This window comes from Dromiciops gliroides, chromosome 1 (genome assembly GCF_019393635.1).
Source record: "Dromiciops gliroides isolate mDroGli1 chromosome 1, mDroGli1.pri, whole genome shotgun sequence".
In the NCBI taxonomy this organism is placed as follows: domain Eukaryota; kingdom Metazoa; phylum Chordata; class Mammalia; order Microbiotheria; family Microbiotheriidae; genus Dromiciops; species Dromiciops gliroides.
Genome location: NC_057861.1, coordinates 656,554,584 through 656,572,772, shown reverse-complemented (window position 1 = coordinate 656,572,772; position 18,189 = coordinate 656,554,584). Strand labels below are relative to the sequence as shown.

The window sequence follows — 18,189 nt, the reverse complement described above, 5'->3', positions numbered from 1 at the left end:
ATCCATGCACTTGTGGTGCAGTCCTTGTTTGTATACTGTGGTAAGTTTGGTACATCGTGTACCTGCATTGTGCTGGGGGCCCTTTCTTTATTTTTCTTAACACTGCAATGTCATATATTGTAGTATATCTCAGTAATATGATGTACTTTTATTTAATAACAAGTCAAATTCTCCAAGTGACTGAGATACCTCATGCCTTAGCAGTACTTCTGGAAGTTAGAGCAGTGCTTTCAGACTTATGAAAGTGCCATTTTGTAAATTGTCTTAGAAGTTTGTCTTTTTTACTCTTAGAAGTAAATTCATTAATGTGATTTCATTTTCCCACCCCCTCATTTCTTAGTCTATTTAATAATCAGTCTATTTAGGCTCTTTAAAAAAAAATCTCTACTTTTAAAGGTTCGATTGATGTGGGCTTCTGTGATGGAAACACTTACACTTTTGGAAAAAGAAAGAGAAGTTGTTAGTTCGGTCATTACAGGTCATGTTGGTCAATATACTTTGGATGGAACTGGTGTTGCTATTAAGGTTCCAAGACTCTTACTGGACAGAATTGAAAAACAAATGTACCACGTAAGTTCTTGGTTCTATACAGTTTTTTTTAAAAATGACTTTTTCACTTAATTATTTTGTCTTGTTTTGCTGCTCCTAATAAAATATTTGGGCCAACAGTTTTTTAAAAATAGTGGTCTGTGATTTATGTAAGTGTTTCAATATCTGAACACATTTATATTAGGTGAAATTTGCTTTATTCAGGTTAATTCTTTTGAGTTACTGAATGATGAACACAGAGATTAGCCACTTTTGCATTATGTGATCCTGCATGAAATATAAACTTATTGAATCACCTCAGTACTTCATCTTCCTGTATTTTTATCATGGAGTTCTTTTATTCATTAGAACTTTCCGTGTGGCTTGGAGGTTTTTTTTTTTAACATAAAGTTGAATTAAGTAGGTAGAACAAGGAAAAACTCAACAATATTTTGTTTGTTGTAATCAGGCTATCAGTCAATAGAAGGTCTTTTCGTTAAGATTATATTTGGGGGGCAGCTAGATGTCGCAGTGGATAGAGCACAGGCCCTGGAATCAGGAGTACCTGAGTTCAAATCCGGCCTCAGACACTTAACACTTACTAACTGTGTGACCCTGGGCAAGTCACTTAACCCCAATTGCCTCACTAAAAAAAAAAAAGATTATATTTAATTATGAGGTAAACTATACATGAATTATGAGACAGGTATTGAAAGAGCTTGCATGTCATTTTTATTATGTAATCTACTTTGAGCTAAAGAAACTAGTCTGTCAGTCTCACTGATCTCTTTCTTTTTGTATGTCAGTAGAGAATTTTCATTAAAAAAGGCAGAATGTTTATTCTTCTACTAGTTCATTAGAGGGTTGAATGCATTTTGCATTCAAGGGGGCATATTTCTATTTTCATATAGCTAGCTCTTCAAATGGTACAGGTGGTTTTTCCCTGTGGTAAGAAGTATAAACATGTACAGCATATAGCACATCCTTTTCACAAAATCTTATGTTTACTAACACTTTCTCTTTTTTTTAAAGTTATTTATAGGAAACCTTTATGAAGCTGGAAAATTGAATCTTTTAACTGTTATTCGGTTACTAAATGAAGCCCTGAAGATTTTGAAGGATGAACGTAGTTGTACTGACCAAACAGGACTGACAGCAGACCTTAATTATATTGAGAGAGAGGCCAGAGTTCAGAAAAACACATTATCACATGTGAAGCAGATGAGGTATGCAGTGGAAAAAATATTGACCTGGGAGGCAGTAGACTTGTATTATAAGGCTTGACTCCAACTTTGGCTAGTCCTGTGACCATGAGCAAATTGCTTTACCTTTTTGGGATTCTGGTTTTCTTATCTCTTATGGGTTTACACTAACCTGGGGTCTGTGGATTTACTTTTTTATAATTGCATTAATAACTTTCAATATAATTCATGTCCTTTATAATATCTTATATTTTATGCATTTTTAAAACATTCTAAGAAAGGAAGTTGTTAGGTTTTATTAGACTGCCAAAGGAATCTGACAGAAAAGGGTTAAGAACCCCTTAACTAGGTGATTCCTAACTATCAATTCCAGCTCACTATATTTGAAGCTTAGAAAGTTTCCTAAGTTATGTTGTTATTGGGGAGGAAGACTGGTTGTAAATCATGTCTGTCAGTAGAATGTTTGCTCTTGTTGTAGTTAGGACTTGTTTCAGCCTTGCCAAATATACAGAATTTAATAGCCCACATTCCTTTCCTCTCATTAACCCCTAAGAAATGTTTGAAGGATCCAATAAAATCAATAAGCTTTTTTACCTTGTTTGGCTTAAATTGTGCACTTTTGTTCTCTACTCTCCCCCTGACCCCCCCCCACCCCTCCCCCCAAAAGGAGCCTCCTACTTGCTATATTTTTTTTTTTGGTGGGGCAATTGGGGTTAAGTGACTTGCCCAGGGTCACACAGCTAATAAGTATTAAGTATCTGAGCTCGGATTTGAACTCAGGTCCTGAATCCAGGGCCGGTGCTCTATCCACTGCGCCATCTAGCTGCCCCTGGAGTTGTTCTTAAAGTCAGTTAAGGAAGTGTAGTGTGCCACCAGTGAACCTATTATAGATGGTGAGCTAGGGAGAATAATATACTTTGAATTAATATTTTTTTTAAAAAAATGCTGTGAAGATAAGATTGCAATCTCTTTCTGTCCCTAAAAAGAGAAATTACTATTTACAGTGTTATTTATAGATTATTCCTTTAGTTCTAAGAATTGGTGTGTTGTATATTTAAAATATGTTCACTTTGGATTTATATTACTGTTCTCAGATTTTTTTTTTCTACAATTAGTTTTTCTGATTAAGTTTTCAATAGAATACTTTTTTATGATTTTGAACAATGTTTTATGTGTTATAGGAATAAAGTAAAACAAGAGGCTATTTTTATAAAGCAGTCAAATACTGAAAAGCAGAAAGAATGGAACAAGAAATGGGAAGAGTTCCTTAATCAGGCTCCTTTTAGTCTAATTAAAGAGGAGACTCCAGTAAGTAATGTTATTAATGATTTTACTTTGTTTTTGAAGTACTGCAGTCCTTTGCCATTTCCTTTTCCAATACTTTATTTTTAGAGGATAGTTACAGGAAGAATTTGATTTATTACCTGCCGAGCATTAGTATGTATATAGACACTTATCATGTTTGAATCAATATTTGTAAGATACACGGTTCAAATATGATTTTGCTTAAATATGGTTCTAAATAGATGCATCATGAAACAGAATCTTTAATATGTTTGGCAGTCTTAATCTGAGATAAAGATTTTTTTGGGGTGTTTGAGGCAATTGGGGTTAAGTGACTTGCCCAAGGTCACACAGCTAGTAAGTGTTAAGTGTCTGAGGCCGCATTTGAACTCAGGTATTCCTGACTCCGGGGCTGGTGCTCTACCCACTTCGCCACCTAGCTGCCCCTGAGATATAGATTTTATTAGTAAAGGCATTAGACTAATCTCTAAATTCTGAGGTATTTTATCAGTTTAAGATAGAGGAACATTGGGGAATGAATGGGGAAGGAGAGGGTTAATGAAAGTCCCTTAGTTCTCTAGTGTTATAATTCCCTAACTATAAAAAGGAAAACTGATTTTTAAAAAAATTTGATAAATCACTTGTAGATCAATTTATTGGAAGTATTGCAGTAGCAATAACTAAAATGTATTTATTTCAAGATGCTAATCTTATTTGTTTTAAGGCTTTGGATCTTTTACCAGCAATGTCTCCTCTTTCATTTGATCCTGCTTCAGAAGAAGATTATGAAAGCAGTATCTTCTTTAGATATCCCTTATCACTTCCAGGTTTGTGGTTCATGTCCAAGAATTTTGTAGTTTCTGAATTTTTATTGTAAACATTTTAAGCTCTTTATGCTTTCCCTTGGTATTGTTCCTGAATTATCAGGAGCTGGATCAGTGGTCTAAGATTTAGTTGGGACTTTGAGGAACGTACTAGTTGAAATTTGTCAAGGCACAGATTGGGGCAAGCAGTGGGCAATGTGGTTAGTCGAAAATGGCATTAAATTATCAGATTTCAGTGTTAGAAGGGATTAAAGATAATCCTACTGAAATCCTTAATTTTACAGATGGGGAAATTTAGGTACAAAAAACTTAGCCTAAGAAATGTGTTAAGTGACTCATTATAGGGGTTTTTTGTTTGTTTTGTTTGTTTTTAGTGAGGCAGTTGGGATTAAGTGACTTGCCCAGGGTCACACAGCTAGTAAATGTTAAGTGTCTGAGGCCGGATTTGAACTCAGGTACTCCTGACTCCAGGGCCTGTGCTCTATCCACTGTGCCACCTAGCTGCTCCTCATATAGGGTTTTAAAGAATAACCAGGATTGGATGATAGGTGGACAGCTATTGTGCTTCCTAGTACAATGTCAGGAGAAAGTGAAGGCACAGTTAGGCTGCATGAATTTTTATAGGAGACCTGGTCAAGAGTCACACAAGATAAGCAGACCTAAAATATATTGCAATCAGTTTCATTGGATAGAATTTCCCTATTGATGAGATCCCAGGTGTATTTGACAGTATAGTTACTTCCATTAGAGATTAGTTTTCTGCTTTGAAAGACTCACCTAACTAGCATCACAAACCAGATGCAGATGGCTTTTAGACTAAATTGTTTCCATTGCATTGACTTTTTTTCTTTTTAGTAAAAGTTCAAGAGAAATTAGGGGCATCTAGGTGGCTCAGTGGATAGAGCACCGTCCCTGGATTCAGGAGGACCTGAGTTCAAATGCGGCCTCAGACACTTACCAATTACTAGCTGTCTGACCCTAGGCAAGTCACTTAACCCCAATTGCCTCACAAAAACAAAACAAAACAAAAACAAACAAAAAGTTCAAGAGATGCTAGAACATTTTAGAGTAGCTCACCTGATAATTAAAATGTAATTAACCTGTTCTTTTAGATACATCTAAGAAGCATACCCAAGAAAGTTTCCACTGGAACGATGATGATTCAGTAAGAACTACAGATGAACTAGTGAACAGGTAGAGCTAATTTGCCTTTTGATTTCATTCATGGTTTGGGGACATTTTCTTTCCTTTTTCTCCCCCCTCCCCCAATCTTAATAGTATTTTATTCTTTTTCCAGTTACATGTAAAGAGAGTTTTCAACATTTTCTTTAATCATGCAAAAAATTTCCACATGTCAGGTTGTAAAAGAAAACAGACAAAAAAAACTTAAGAAAAAGGAACTTTAAAAAACTATGCTTCAGTTTGTGTTCAGACACTATCAGTTCTTTCTCTGGAGATGGACTGCGTTTTTCATAAGTCCTTCAGAGTTGTCTTGGATCATTGTATTGCTGAAAATAGCTAAGTTATTCACAGCTGATCATCTTAGAATATTGTTGTTAATTTGTATACAGTACATTTCACTTTGTATCAGCTCATGTCCGTTTTTCCAGGTTTTTCTGATAGCATCCTGCTCATCATTTCTTTTTTTTTTTTCTTTTTTTTTGGGGGGGGGTGAGGCAATTGGGGTTAAGTGACTTGCTCAGGGTCACACAGCTAGTAAGTGTTAAGTGTCTGAGGCCGAATTTGAACTCCGGTCCTCCTGAATCCATGGCCAGTGCTCTATCCACTGCGCTACCTAGCTGCCCCTTGCTCATCATTTCTTATAGCACAATAGTGATCCATCATGATCTCATCTCACAATTTGAATTATAATAGAACACTATTGTGCTATTGAGTTCCAAATTTTTCTCTCTCCCTTCCTCCCTCCCTTCCCCCCTCCCCAAGAGAAAGCAATCTGATATACGTTATATATGTACGATCACATTAAACATATTTCTGCATCAGTCATGTTGTGAAAGAAGAATCAGAACAAAAGGGAAAAATCTCAAAAAAGATAAAACAAACTAAAAAAGAGTAGAAATAGTATGGTTCAATCTGCATTCAAATTCCACAGTTCTTTTTTTCTGGATGTGGAGAGCATTTTCCATCATGAGTCTTTTGGAATTGTCTTGGATCATTGTTTTGCTGAGAGGAACTAAGTCTATCACAATTGGTCATCCATCATGCAGTGTTGCTGTTACTGTGTACAGTGTTCTTCTGGTTCTGCTCACTTCACTCAGCATCAGTCCACTTAAGTCTTTCCAGGTTTTTCTGAAATCTGCCTGCTCATCATTTCTTATAGCACAATAGTATGCATTACATTCATATACCACAACTTGTTCATCCACTTCCCAATTGATGGGTATCCCCTCAATTTCCAATTCTTTGCCACCACAAAGAGAACTGCTATAAATATTTTTGTACATGTGGGTCCTTTTCCCTTTTTTATGATCTCTTTGGAGATCAGACCTAGTAGTGGTATTACTGGGTCAAAGGGTATGTACCGCCCCATAGCCTTTTGGGCATAGTTCCAAATAGTTCTCTAGAATGGCTGGATCAGTTCATAGCTCCACTAACAATGTATTAGTGTTCCATTTTTTCCATAGCTTCTCCAACATTTATTTTCCTTTTTTGGTCATAGTAGCTAATCTATAGGTGTGAGGTGGTACCTCAGAGATGTTTTAATTTGTATTTCTCTAATCAGTTTAGAGCATTTTTTCATGTGGCAATAGATAGCTTTGATTTTTTCATTTGAATACTTCTTGTTCATATCCTTTTGACCATTTCTCAATTGGGGAATGACTTGTATTCTTATAAATGCTTTCCTTCTAATCTTGGCTGCATTGCTTCTGTTTGTACAAAACTTTTTTAATTTAATGTAATCAAAATGACCCATTTTGCATTTCATAATATTCTCTGTCTCTTGTTTGGTCATAAATTCTTTTCTTCTCCATAAATCGGAGAGGTAAACTATTCCTTCCTCTCCTAATTTTCCTATGGTATCACCCTTTATATCTAGATCATGTATCCATTTTGACCTTATTTTGATTTTGGGGACATTTTCTAAAGAAGTTTTAATGATAGTTTCATCTTCTAATTGACTTAATTAAATAGTTCTTCTTTGTGTCATCACACATTAGAAAAAAAGAGATTTATTGTTTCTCACATTTAAGGAGATATTTTTTCCTATGCCTTACCATTATGTAGAAGTGAGTTTTTTTATAATGAAGGGTATAATTTTGCTTTTTGAAGTGTTGGATACAAATTCTAATTGGTAGTTTCTGTGTGTTTTTAGAACTACTTTGTAGTTTTTATCTTTGTAACATTCAGAAATTTCTGAATAATTTGCTAGCTATATTCATGAGTAGTGTATAGAGTTGCCTGATGATCAGATTAAATGTATTTTTTGGAGTAGGAAAATCTAATTGGTTTTTGATTATATGCAAATAGATTATTGGCTGCTTTCAGTGGCTGAGAAGAGGTCAAATGTAGATGAGAATGCAGTATGTAAATCTGATCTGATTGTATAGAAGTCTAATCTGATCATTTAAAACAAAGTAATGAAGCATTCTATTAAGACCTAAGTTAGCAATGATGAAGTTTTCTACCTCTTTTAAAAATTCTTGCATCTTTCCATTAATTAATTCCACCACATGCCCATGCTTTTTGGATTTTTGGTGTATCTGATTATAGTGAAGAAGAAAATAATTTTTTTGTTTTAAAACATCTTATCTTGGTGTGAATGCTCTATGGGGATAGTAAACTAGACATGAGTCCACAACCATTGGGACCTCAGCATTTTATATTTTAAGATTTTGCTTTGACCAGTTGCTAGCAATTTTTTTTCTATTCTGAGTAGTTAGAAATGAAACAGCTGATGTCTATACACTAGTAAAATATAGTTAGCATTTATATACTGCTTTAAGGTTTGCAGCACTTTAAAATATCTATTTTTTTTATCCTCACAACAACTCTGAAAGGTATGGTGATGATGATTTATCCCCATTTTGCAGATGAAGAAACTGAGGCAGAGAGAGGTTGAGGGACTTGCCCCTGGTTACATAGATAGCAAGTGTCTGAGGCTAAATTTGAACTCCAGTCTTTCTTCCTTCAGGGCCATAGATCTATCCATTGCCTTACCAGCTTCAAATGAGATGCGGTTTGATGATTTAATGGGGGAAATGAGAGAAGATGTTTTACACATCTTCAGATTGTCATCACTTTCCTACACCAAACTAGTAGACCTCTTTCTGTGTTGTGAGTAGTTTGAAAAGGGTTTTGTTTTGTTTTTTCCTTAGGGGTTTGGGTCCTTGATAGGAGGTGGTTCTTCCTGGCAGAATAGAAAAACTATGGAGTGCTGTTACAGCCACAACCAGCACCTGGCTCAATGTCTCTTACATAGCAGGTACTTAATAAATGTTAGTGGAAATGCATTGAGTTCCTTTATCAGCCTAGAGTGCAATCCTTACCTATCAGGAAATTCTTTTATATATAATTCCCAATATGTCTGTCTTCAGAAAAGGCAAGACTAAATTTTGTATTGATTTAACAAGTATTTATTAAGTGCCCATTAAATTTAAGGGATGATCTCCAGGAGGCCTCAGAGTATTTTCTGGCAGAATTTTATGTTGTCAAATAGAATTTTTAATATAACAGATATAATTGGATCTTCTGCTCTATACATCTTTCATTCGTTGACTAAAAATGTGACCTACTGTAGAAACACAGTACAGTAAAAGCCTGATTTGTTCTCTTTTCATACCTTCTTCAAGGATTTGGGGTGTGTGTTGTGTGTGATTTATGTTTGTAAACATTTTGTAGAGGTGGGAGGGTAGGCATAGATCAGTATTTCCTTTACAAAATTTTTATGAGCATAAGCTATGATATGAGGTCCATGATTTTTTGCAAGTGTTTAGAATCTACCCCTTTTGGATATTTTGAATCACTCTCAACTATAATATTAACACAATTTATCAGCTCTCCTCCAATTAGATGTCTTCTGTGTATTTACCGAAGTCATAGAAAATTCATTGAAAGATAGCGAGATGGATATAGATGGATATAGCTTGTCAACATAGTTTCCCATTGTCATGGAGGTTATCCTATGGACAGTCCAAATGTGAGACATTATAGATGGTGACACCCTCCAAATGTTGCTCTTAGTGGATTATAATTGTTCTTGTTGCAACAGACTTGTGAATATTGTGGAGACTCTTCAGTGAGATCTAGAAGCACCCAAGAGTTTCATTGAACCCTCTTCAACAGTTGTATGGATAACTCATGGGGCTATTTTATCAGTACTTTGTTCAGGGAGATAGAGTTCAGACTGAATTCAACTCAGAACTGGACAAGATGAAGATAGCAAATTGGATTGCCTTTGTGGAAATAGCACAGTGCTTTTAGTAGTCCCAAACTTCTCTTTATGTCAGAAGCTAAATGAAGAGAGGATTGTACAAATGCTGCACTTAGCTACAACAAATCAATAAGTCCAGCATGGCAAGATTGTCCATGGGACATAACTAAGTGAATTGATGTTGGACATGTAGGTATTGCATTAAAAGATAGAATGTGTTGTGTTAAGGAGGCTTCAAATAGTGGTAAGAGTTCTGTATCATCAGATGGTAGTGATGTGTTCTGAATCAAGTAGGAAATTGGGGAGAGCTGGTGCAGTCCTAGATAATATGACACTGGAATGTTTCAACCAGGTGAAGCAAGGGATCTGGCATTCTACATGTCTGCACCTGGGGCCTCTGGTTGGGACCAACTAGGTTTGTAGCGGTTAGAGTACTGGATAGGAAGATCTAATTTCAAATACTGGCTCAAATACTTACTAGTAGATGTATGTTACCCTGGGAGAGTTACTCTTATCTTTAGCCATAGTTTTCTCATTATAAATGTTTAGTTTTGTTTTTTCATTTTAAATATGGATAAAAATAGTTTCTGCCTTGTAAAGATCAAATGTATTAACAGAGTACGTTGGAAACTTTAAAGTACTGTACAAATGCTGACTGCTATTACCTCTGTCTCATCTTTCCCTTGTGCTTTTAACCTGTGCTTTTGTTTCTTCCTTCATCTTGCTCTCATGGTAAACTGGAATTTGACAATCTGGTGCTAAAACAAAGAGCAAGGCCCATCTTTTTTTATGGTTAGTATTCTACTGATACTGTATAACAGAGTCATGGTATATACCTTTCTCTGACAAGTTGAAGGTGACCCAAAGGGCAGTGGATAGGGACACAGTAGGCAGGAGTATATTACAATGAATTACTAATGAAAAGTTATACAGGAGCAGTAGCATAAAGGATTTCAACAGAGTTAGTTAACAAAAAAGAGGTGGGCATTCATCTGGCAAGAATGAAGAATAACCATTGGACTTTATTGGTATCTAAGCAATATCAAGAAACCTGACTTCCAGCATATTGGGCAGACCCCTGTGAAGAGATTAAGGAACACAGTGAACAAGAGTTGCACAGGATGAGAAGATGTGGGTGGGTCTTTACCATCAGAAGGAAGTACATACTTTGAGCTCACAGGTTAATGAAGTAAATGAAATTTTGCTAAGCACTTGGGGTACAAAGTTGAAATAAAACAACTGTGCCTTTAAGGAATTTATGCTCTAATACACAATGAGATAAGTGTAGAAGAGAGGTCCAGGCATGAGGAATTTGAGGAGGGAGAAATAACTTTGAATTTGGAAACTCAAGAGGCTTCACAGAAATCTTATGGTACCAGTTGAACCTTGTAGAAGAGAGGGCTTTTTAACTTGAACTTAGGGCCAAAGGAGACTGGATATTCCAATAGGAATACAATAGCATGAACAAACGAATGGAGGAGGGCAGGATGAGAACAGAGGACAGTGAGTAGTCCAGTTTCCCAGAAGGTGAGGACCAAATGTAGCTGACTGTGAATGTTAGGATAAAGCTACTTAAACTTTATTTGATGAATTGTGGCTGCCCACTGAAGGTTTTTAAATAAAGGAGTGCCATCATGAATACACTATCCTATCTATCTATCTATCTATCTATCTATCTATCTATCTATCTATCTATCTATCTATCTATCTATCTATCTACCTACCTACCTACCTACCTACCTACCTACCTACATATACATACACTGTATTCATGATATGATATTCATTGTATTATATGTATTTTTGAATATATTATTAGTAAGATTTTGTGGGCAGCATTTTGAAGGATGAATTAGAGAATGAAGAGACCGGAAGCAGGGAATTGGGCTATTAAAATAATCTAGCCAGGAGTTGATGAGAGTTTAAAATAGGGTAGTTTTAGTGGTAGAAAGGTGAGCCATTGTTCCCTTTCCCATAATATATATGAGAGAGTTTGTAAAGACGTGTTATTAGGAATTGACAGCTGATTGGATGTGATGGATGAGGATGAGGGAAGGGTCAAAGAAAAGAGGTTTAGAGCATGAAAGATCATTGATAGGCCATCAACATAGTAGAGCACTATGTTTAAATCCTGGCTTTGAGGAAGTCACTTTATTATTGTTGGTTTTTTGGCCTTCAGTTTTCTCTAATGTAAAATGAATAGATGACCTCTGTTGTCCCTTCCAGTCCAGCTGTAAATCTGTGAATCAGTAATATGGTCACAACAAAAGAGAAGTTAGAGGAGGATGAGTGGACTTTTAGATGAAGATATTGGGGATGGGGAGGGGAGGAAGAGGTTTGGTTTTGGACATAATGAGTTTGAAGCACTGATGGGTTGTGCAGGTAGAACTGTGCAGGTAGAAATCCATTAGGCAGTTAGAATTATAGGACAGGCTCTAGAGAGAGATTAGTGATAGATCATTTTAGAGTAATCTGAATATGATAACTGTAGCCCTGAGAATGGGTGATCTCATTAAGGGAGGAAAAGATCCAAGGCTAGAATATTGGAGAATATCCATGTTTAAGGCTTTGGGGTAAGATAGGGCACCAGCCTGAGACAGTAAAGATTAGAGAACTTTGTTATTTGTTATCAATCTTCGTTTCAAATAGTCTTTGTTCCAAATGAAAAAAAAAATCTAAACAGTACAGCAAACAAAATATTCTGGGAGGCTGATACACAGGTAGAGCAGAATTATTGCTCTAATTGTCACAAGCTCTCCCAAGATAAAACTGCCTTTTGATGACCGGGACGAATTGAGAGAAATCGTAACGGACAGATACGGGGCAAATAATATTCTTTTTAATGTGCAACTGAATAATGTGTACATGGAACTTTACTACTTTTTAATGGACATTTGATATTTTTTCCTCCTTTAGGGCTGCTGTTCTTCCGGTGCAGTCATATACAACGTCTGATAGTAGCAGTGTAACATTAGTTGAAAAGGTACCTTTTAAAACAATTTTTACTTAAACACGGTATTTTCATAAAATCTTCAGCTTTGCATGGGACTTCAGTGCTTATGTAGGCCAACCCCTACCCAAATATGAATTCCCCTCTACAGTGTCCTTGACAAGCTAGTTGTCCAGCCTTTGCTTGAATGCTTTTGGTAATAAAGAAATCACGTTACCATGCAATTTTATGACCAGATCTTATTGCTAAAGAAGTTTTTCCTTATGTTGTCCTGAAGGCAAATCTAATTCCTTTTCAGTTATTTTAAAAAGACTATCATGTCACACCAAAGCACTTTTTTTCTCTAAACCACATTCTCAGTGCCTTCAGTTGATCCTTTTATAGGACATTCTAATTGTCCTCTTGGCCATATTTTATCAGTGACTCTTTTAAAATGTAGTTCCCAGAACTGGGCATGACATTCTACTTGTTAGACCACCTAGTCAATAAACATTTATTAAGTGCTTACTGTGCGCATTAACTCTTTTGGCTGGAGCATCATATTTTTTTTTTTTAATGTATGAGGTATTTTATTTTTTCCATTACATGTAAAGATAGTTCTCAACTTTTGTTTATACATGTGGAGCATCATATTTAATCCTTTTAAGTATATAATTTACCAAGCCTGACTGTTTTCTACATATCCCTCTCCCATCCTGGACTTTTCTGTGGTGTTTTTTTTTTAAATCCAGGTTTCAGCTAAACCATTATATCCTATTGAAATATTTCTGGATGTTTTCTGTCATTCTACATATCAGTTTTCTTAGCTCGGTCTTATCTTCATATTTAATCAGTTTGCATCTATACTTTCATTCAAATCATTGATGAAAGTGTGGAACTGTTCTTTGGACAGAGTTCTTGATTCCATTAGATCCTTTCCACTGATAACTCCTATCCATCAGTGATGGTTAACAAGTTCTAAATCTACCCAGTGGTGCTGCCATTCAATTTATTTCTCCATATAGTCCACAAAGATATCATGAGTGACTTTTTAAAAATGTCTTGTTAAAATCTGAACTGATATTCCCCTGTATCATGTCTAGTAAATCTATGAAAAAGGCACAACAGTAGTTTTTTCTGCTTTGTTGATTGATGTCTTTTTAAGAAATCAGTCATTCCAAGTGTATTCAACTCATCTTGTCCCTCTTCTTCCTCCCCTGACCCTTTCAGTCTAGCGAGCCTTTCCTTTTAAGATAGAAAAATGTCAAGTACAACAAAAAGTGTTAACTAAGATGATAGCCAAGATTTTCTAGTCATTAGCTCCCCCCAGTCCAGGAAATGGAAGGCAGTGCATTTTAAGGCCCTGTTTTGGCTTCAGTTTTTTGCTATGACAGCAAGTGTTGCTGTGAATATTGTGACATACATAGAAGTTCAGTTTCTATCTTTAACTTCTGTGAGAATTGGAATGACACCCCCTGCTGGGAAAGATATTGCAGGGAAGTTCCACCATGAGGAGAAACCATGTGACTTTAGCTTCCAGAAGTTGCCCAGCATCTGGAAGTTACATCTATAGAACCACCTGTGGAACCTGTCAATCAGAGCTACCAGCCAATTAGCTTGTGTATGTGTGGATGGCCCCGTTTCTGGTTTCTTAGGCTTCTGGGAGAAGCCAAGGATTGAGAGGGCTTTTCAGTTGGAGACTTCAGCTGGGGAGCAAGAGATAGGCAGGATAGGGAGATCAAGCAAAATTTCATACTTGATCCACGTGTTTCTCTTTACTAACCCCTAATATAATTTAATGCCCGAAGATTGGTGCTATACGTTTTCTTTTTCTTTTTCTTTTTTTTTTTTTTGGTGAGGCAATTAGGGTTAAGTGACTTGCCCAGGGTCACAGAGCTAGTAATTGTCAAGTGTCTGAGGTTGGATTTGAACTCAGGTATTCCTGACTCCAGGGCTGATGCTCTATCCACTGCGCCACCTAGCTGCCTCACTATATGTTTTCTAATTTAAGGTGACCACTCATTAGATTTTAGACATCATAGCTAGAATTTTAGCCCCTTACACTTCCTTAGGGCTTCTTAAACTTTTTCCATTTGTGACTCCTTTTTGCCCCCCAAATTTTTATGTGACCCTGGGTATATAGGTATGTAAAATAGGTATACATAACCTTTTACTGTTGCCAAATTTTTATGACCCCCACATTCAGTTATGCAACTCCACATAGGGTCACAACCCACAGTTTAAGAAGTTAGGCCTTAGGTTGTATGCCTAATATCCAGTTCTCTGGGTCAAAGAATGAACAACTTGGTGACTTGACTTATATCATCCCGAAATTTTCAGTGTGGTGATAACAATTCACAGCTCTGCTAACCATATATTACTGTATTTTTGTCTAGAAGCACTCCAGCTTTTTACTATTTCCACCTTTTATATCATTGCTAATTTATATCATTTCTAATTTATTTATATCAGAGCTGTTATGATATTTTTGTTAATGACTTGAAGCAGTCTTCATAAAGCTATTCATTGTTTGTAATTCTTGTTTTAGAAATTGTTCATATCCAGTGACCATTCATTGGGGAATGGCTCTTGCTCTTATAAATTTAACATTAATTTCTTTATGCATCTGATTTTTATCAGAGAGATTTGATGCAGTTATTTTTCCTCATTTGTCAGTTTCCTTTTTCAGGAACCATTAACAAAAACTTTATTTCTAGATAAAATGGTCTCTTGTTCTTTATGATTTTATCTATCCTTTATTTGGTTAAGAATTCTCCCCTTGTTCAAATCTGCCCTCAGACACTTAACACTGTGACCCTGGGCATGTCACTTAACCCTCATTGCTCCGCCCCCCCCCTCCCTAATTCTTCCTTTACCCAGGTTTGTAAAACATACCTTCTTCCAGTCTCCTATAATTTTCTTAGAGTTTTTCTGGGGTCCTTTTAGTATCATCATTTGTTCACAGATGTATTGCTAGTTAACAAAACTCAGGAGACTTTCCATCATATCCACAATGTATGCTGTAGGGAAATAATATGTCATTTTATTAATTTCTTCTTTTTATTTGATTAATTTCAAGGCAAAAGCAAAACCGCATATAATAGTCTGTGAACATATTTCTCTTTTTCCCCCCAATTTAAAATACACAGAATTGCCACACCCATTAATTTTACTCTTAAACCAACATGACTTTGTTTTTTTTTTTGTGAGGCAATTGGGGTTAAGTGACTTGCCCAGGGTCACACAGCTAGTAAGTGTTAAGTGTCTGAGGCCGGATTTGAACTCAGGTACTCCTGACTCCAGGGCTGGTGCTCTATCCCCTGCGTCCCCTAACTGCCCCATGACTTTGTTAATAACTTTGTTTATCTAATGAAAAAATGCATGAGTACTAAGCTACTTGTCAGTACAATTAAAGAATGTGAGGAGAATGAGTAAAACTTGAAATGTAATGTGTTTATTTCCTTTAGGATGTGAAGGCAAAGACTCTTAAAGATAAAGAACAATCACTTTCTAAAAACAAAAAAAAAATCAAAATGGATGCATCTCAGTCATTGTCTGCTCAGAAGAGCAGAGAGAATTGTGTACTTGCAACACCAACGCTGGATCCTTTCAAAAAAGAAATAGATCATCTAGCAGAGGAGGTGAGGGACAATCTTTGTTAAATAAGTATTTATTGAATGTAGTCCTGTGCTGGGTGGTATTGGCTAATGTAAGTATGATATAGTCTCATCCCTTAAATGGCTTCTGTGCTGTTTCAGGAAACCTGATTTGTACTTTTAAAGTTTTAAAATAATAGTATATCACTTAGTAATTTTAAAAAATGGTATAAATATATACAGTAGAAATTCAGAGGATGAAAGATAATGTATATTAGAGTGGTTGGGATAGGTGTTAGAAAGAGCACTCATCTGGCCTTCGAAGGGATGGCTGAGATTTGAAGAGGCAGAGTTGGACTTATTAATGTCTGGCAAAGTATTGGAGAGAATACTAGTTATGGAATCAGGACCTGGGTTTGAATCTCAATATGAGCAGCTTATTGCCTTTGTGACTTTGGGTAAATCACTTAGCTTTTCTGGGTCTTAATTTCCTTATTTTAAAAAAAAAGTCTTAGTGATACTTTTTGTTTTTTTTATACTAGTTTTTCCCAGTTACTGCCCCTGCCTCAGAACCCTCCTTTGAAAAAATCAAGTTAATCAAAACCAGTTAATATAGAAACTAAGATCTGACCACATATGCAGAATTCCACACTTGGAGTTTACCACCTTTCTATAGAGAGAAGCAAAGTGTGTTTCATAAACTCATCAATACTCTGAAACCAAGATTGGTCATTGTATTTAATTTGATTTCTGCTTTTTAGTTGTTGTTTTTATTTACGTTATTTTAGTTAATATGGTGTTGGGAGCAGGACCCCACTGGATTAAAGGTAATTTTAGTTTTATCCATGTTAACTTGGAGACAGTGGACAGGCATCCAAGTAGAAGTATTTATTAAGTGGCCGGCAATGAGAGATGGGCATTGATAGATGCTAGACCTAGGGTCGGGAAGACCTGAGTTCAAATGTGTTCTTAGACACTTAATAGCTCTTGGACTAGCCAAATTGCTTGACCTCTTTTTGGCCATAAGTTCCTCAGCTCTAATTACATGAAATAAAATGTAATTAGCTATAAATTTGAAATTTTGATCATTAATATTATCTAAGAAAAAAAGCAGTTGAGAATATTTGCTTCTGATTTCTCCTTTACTTTCTCTAAATAATTTTCTTTAATTTCAGTTATAGGGGCCGCTAGGTGGTGCAGTGGATAAAGCACCAGCCCTGGATTCAGGAGTACCTAAATTCAAATCTAGCCTCAAACACTTGACACTTACTAGCTGTGTAACCTTGGGCAAGTCACTTGACCCTCATTGGCCTGCAAAAAAAAAAAAAAAGAGGTGAAATGAAAACTAAACAAAAAAAATTTCAGTTACTTTCAGTTATACTCATGGATCTTTTTTAAAAATTAGTTTTGCTTTTGGCCATTGTATTTAATCTTCCAGGGTTATTATAAGGATTAAATGAGATAGTATTTGTTGGAAGTGCTTAGAAGCTATGTGCCTGGCACATAGTAGTTGCTATATAAATGCATATTCCTTTCTCCCTATTAGGGTGGGAGAATGCAGAGAATAGCCAGGGAAGGAGATGGGCAGTCCCTTTAACATTTATTGAACACCTATGTTGTTTACATTTTTTTCCATTAATTTTCCATTAATGCTTTCCCTGATCCTAGAAGAGAATGAAGTAGGGAAGAGATCAAAAGTCAGACCAATTAAAAAAAAAGTCCATGGGTATGACTGAAATGAAAGGAAATAAAGGAATTTAGAGGAAGTAATGGTGATATCAAGAGCAAATACTCTCAGTTGCTTTTTCTTAGATAATATTGATGAACAACATTCTAAACCTATACTTAATTAAATCTTACTTCATGTACTAGAAAAATGACCAGATAAATTTTTATTTCCATGCAAATCATTCAGTTCTGTTGATGGTTCTTTAGTAAGCTGAGTTATTGCCTGAGAGAATAAAGGTACATGCAGTCTGAGGCCTTCTTGATGAGCCTTCATCTATACTCATTTGCACAGTATTGATGGGTTACTTATCCTGATTCCCATCTCTGAGACCTCACCAGTATATTTCCGTATACCAGCCCAAGGCACTTATGAATTTGATGCAGAAAGCATGTGATAAAACAGAATAGCAAGGTAATGACGTGAAGTTGAATCATCAGTCATTGTAAAATTTTCTGCCACCCTCAGCATGTCTCCTGGGAGGATTAGCTTCTCTGATTAATTGCTCAGGCACTTTTCCAATGGGATAGGGACAGGTCCATTCACTTGTTAAAAGATGCTAGAGAAATTCATCAGTGAGAGTCTTGGAAGCATAGATTCTTTCTTGGCAGAGCAAGTAGGACACATTGCACAGGTCAGAGCAGTGGCAGTGTAGATTGTGATGATCCCTCTTGGTCCTATAGGATGGACTGTGTTGACCTCTTCTGG

At 36.0% G+C, this 18,189-nt stretch overlaps 1 protein-coding gene and 1 non-coding gene across 3 annotated transcripts in view; both read left to right on the top strand.

Annotated features, from left to right (window-relative positions):
* The window catches only part of HAUS6 (HAUS augmin like complex subunit 6), a 42,814-nt gene that overhangs the window by 13,159 nt on the left and 11,466 nt on the right, over nucleotides 1-18,189 (top strand). For both annotated transcript variants that reach the window (XM_043976980.1, XM_043976979.1), the window contains exons 8-14: nucleotides 397-570; nucleotides 1,561-1,754; nucleotides 2,912-3,038; nucleotides 3,739-3,841; nucleotides 4,951-5,032; nucleotides 12,147-12,213; nucleotides 15,627-15,800. In XM_043976980.1, the coding sequence (XP_043832915.1) occupies nucleotides 397-570; nucleotides 1,561-1,754; nucleotides 2,912-3,038; nucleotides 3,739-3,841; nucleotides 4,951-5,032; nucleotides 12,147-12,213; nucleotides 15,627-15,800 (921 nt within the window). The remainder of the gene's footprint in view (nucleotides 1-396; nucleotides 571-1,560; nucleotides 1,755-2,911; nucleotides 3,039-3,738; nucleotides 3,842-4,950; nucleotides 5,033-12,146; nucleotides 12,214-15,626; nucleotides 15,801-18,189) is intronic.
* LOC122737773 lies at nucleotides 11,933-12,063 on the top strand. The gene has a single exon (XR_006354549.1).